The following is a 2,737-nucleotide window of genomic DNA, read 5'->3' as shown; positions in this document are numbered from 1 at the left end:
CATCAGCATCCTCCCAACTCCCCCTGACGTCCCTCATGAAGCTCCACACTGATTCAGAGATCCCGTCCTGAGGGGCTAAAAGAAACATTCATTAACCCATCTAGAAAGTGATGAATAATTCATGAATTACATTGAATTCATCCCTAGTATAACTATCTTCAGAAATTCAGACTTGGTAACCCATTAAAACAACAAAATAGTCAAAGATATTTATATCCACAATGAGTTCTTAATAAATGCCCAATACAGAACAATATAAATTAAGGCAAAAAAGTACAAATTTTGTGCATTGACAGGGGATGTGGGGGGAGTATAGCATGTTTGTATGTGATCAAAACTTTTTATCAGCTTTAAATAGTCTATCATAACTATAAATTTTTAAATGTTAGCTCCAGAGTAACCAAAGAGAAAAAAATTACACCAGATATGTCAACGAAATAAAGGAATCAAAGCTTATCAGTACAGAAACTCACCAAACCATAAAGGAAACAATAAAAGAAGAAACAAAAGATCTACCAAACAACCAGAAAATAATTAACAAAATGACAGAAGTAGCTTCTTGCCTGTTAATAGTATCTCTGAATATAGATGGTTTCAATTCTCCAATAAAAAGATGTAGAGTGGCTGAATGATTTTTCATACATGTTTCCGGAACTAGACCAGACACCCAAGAGTATGTCCTTCTCTAGGGCATAAGAAAATCTAGAGTTATATTTAGGATATCCTAATGTGTGGGGAAGAGTGGACCGAGCTGGCATGCTCACAATGACCAAATTATGTTGGTCATATTTTAATCCAATACATTGATCCACTATTAACTTGTAAATAAATAAAGTACTTGCTTTCTAGACACATTCCAGGAAGACCAGAGAAACTGACTTTTATCGATATGGAATAATCNCCGAAGACAGAAGAAGAGCCAGAAGAACCAACAGAAGTGGATCAGGTAGAGACCCAGGAGGACAATAAAAGGGGCCCCTGTAGCAATGGGGAAGCAGCCTCCACCTCTAGGCCCCTGGAGACTCAGGGAAACCTCACTTCCTCCAGGTGCAGTCCCAGGCCCTTGGAGGGAAATGTCCACCTCAAGAGCGTGACAAAAAAGAACCAGAATGAGAAGGCCCAGGTGCATGCAGTGAGTTTCTACCCCAAGGGCCACGGAGTCACCAGCTCACACAGCCCTGCTGGAGGCATCCTTCCCTTTGGGAAGCCTGACCCAGCTCCAACAGTGCTCCCTGCCCCAGTTCCAACAGTGTTCCCTGCCCCAGTTCCAACAGTGCTCCCTGCTCCAGTTCCAACAGTGCTCCCTGCCCCAGTTCCGGGCTGCTCCCTGTGGCCAAAGAAGGCGGCCTTGAAGATGCTGGGTAAAGACCACCTGCCCAGCTCTCCAGCGTTGCTAATGCGGGGGAAGGACATGCAGCACAAAGATCCTCCAGCTCTAGGATCAAGTAGCTCTTCTCCACCCAGAGCTGCCGGCCACGAGTCCCGCAAAAGAAAGCAGTCAGGGTCACCACTGCCGCTGCAACCGACCCCTCCCCTGCAACTGAGATGGGATAGAGACGAGCTGCCCCCACCCGCTAAGCTTCCCTGCCTATCTCCTGAGGCACTGTTAGACCTGGGTCAGGCTTCCCAGAGGGAAGGACGCCTCCAGCGGGGCAACATGGGTAAGAATATGGGGGTGTTAAGTAGAACATCAAAATCCAGGAGACGAAAACAGCCGCTTGGGAGGAGAAAGAAGACATGGCAGGGCAGGCGTGGTGGCTCACGCCTGTAATCCAGCACTTTGGGAGGCTGAGGCAGGTGGATCACGAGGTCAAGAGATCAAGACCTGAGGAACGTCTCTGCCTGGTCCCTGCATGCTCCCTGCAACATCTGGGAAGTGAGAAGCGCCTCTGCCCGGCTGCTCCACCATCTGGGAAGTAAGGAGTGCCTCTGCCCGGCCGCCTCACAGTCTGCGAAGTGAGGAGGGCCTCTGCCTGGCCACTGCCGGGTCTGGGAGGTGAGAAGCGTCTCTGCCCGGCACTGCCCCTCTCCCCACCCCACCATATGGGAAGTGAGGAGCACATCTGCCTGGCTACTGCATGGTCTGGAAAGTGAGGAGCGTCTCTGCTCTGCCGCCTCACAGTCTGGGAGGTGAGGAGCACCTCTGCCCGGCAATCCCACCGTCTGGGAGGTGAGGAGCGCCTCTGCCTGGCCACCAACCAGTCTGGGAGGTGAGGAGCGCCTCTACCCAGCGCCACCCTCCAACCCCACTGTATGGGAAGTGAGGAGCGTCTCTGCTCGGCCGCCTCACAATCTGGGAGGTGAGGAGCGCCTCTGCCTAGCCACCAACCCGTCTGGGAGGTGAGGAGCACCTCTGCCCAGCACCACCCCCCCTACCCCACCATATGGGAAGTGAGGAGCGTCTCTGCTCAGCCGCCTCACAGTAGGGGAGGTGAGGAGCACCTCTGCCAGGCAATCCTGCCGTCTGGGAGGTGAGGAGCGCCTCTGCCTGGCCACCAACCAGTCTGGGAGGTGAGGAGCGCCTCTGCCTGGCCACCAACCTGTCTGGGAGGTGAGGAGCGCCTCTGCCCAGCGCCACCCCCCCCACCCCACTTTATGGGAAGTGAGGAGCGTCTCTGCTCAGCTGCCTCACAGTAGGGGAGGTGAGGAGCACCTCTGCCCGGCAATCCTGCCGTCTGGGAGGTGAGGAGCGCCTCTGCCTGGCCACCAACCAGTCTGGGAGGTGAGGAGCGCCTCT

General features: G+C 52.7%; 1 protein-coding gene across 1 annotated transcript; it reads left to right on the top strand.

Moving 5' to 3' along the window:
- The first annotated feature begins 299 nt into the window (after nucleotides 1–299).
- LOC108532266 (putative UPF0607 protein ENSP00000382826) lies at nucleotides 300–1,772 on the top strand. The gene is made up of 2 exons (XM_017876215.1): nucleotides 300–323; nucleotides 908–1,772. Exons 1-2 carry the CDS (start codon nucleotides 300–302, stop codon nucleotides 1,769–1,771), a joined length of 888 nt encoding a protein of 295 aa, XP_017731704.1. The 3' UTR covers nucleotide 1,772.
- Nucleotides 1,773–2,737: the final 965 nt, after the last annotated feature.

This window comes from Rhinopithecus bieti, unplaced genomic scaffold, assembly GCF_001698545.2.
Source record: "Rhinopithecus bieti isolate Rb0 unplaced genomic scaffold, ASM169854v2 scaffold_9919, whole genome shotgun sequence".
Taxonomy (NCBI): Eukaryota; Metazoa; Chordata; class Mammalia; order Primates; family Cercopithecidae; genus Rhinopithecus; species Rhinopithecus bieti.
The sequence above is the reverse complement of the archived record's forward strand: the minus strand, read 5'-3'. Positions and strand labels throughout refer to the sequence as shown.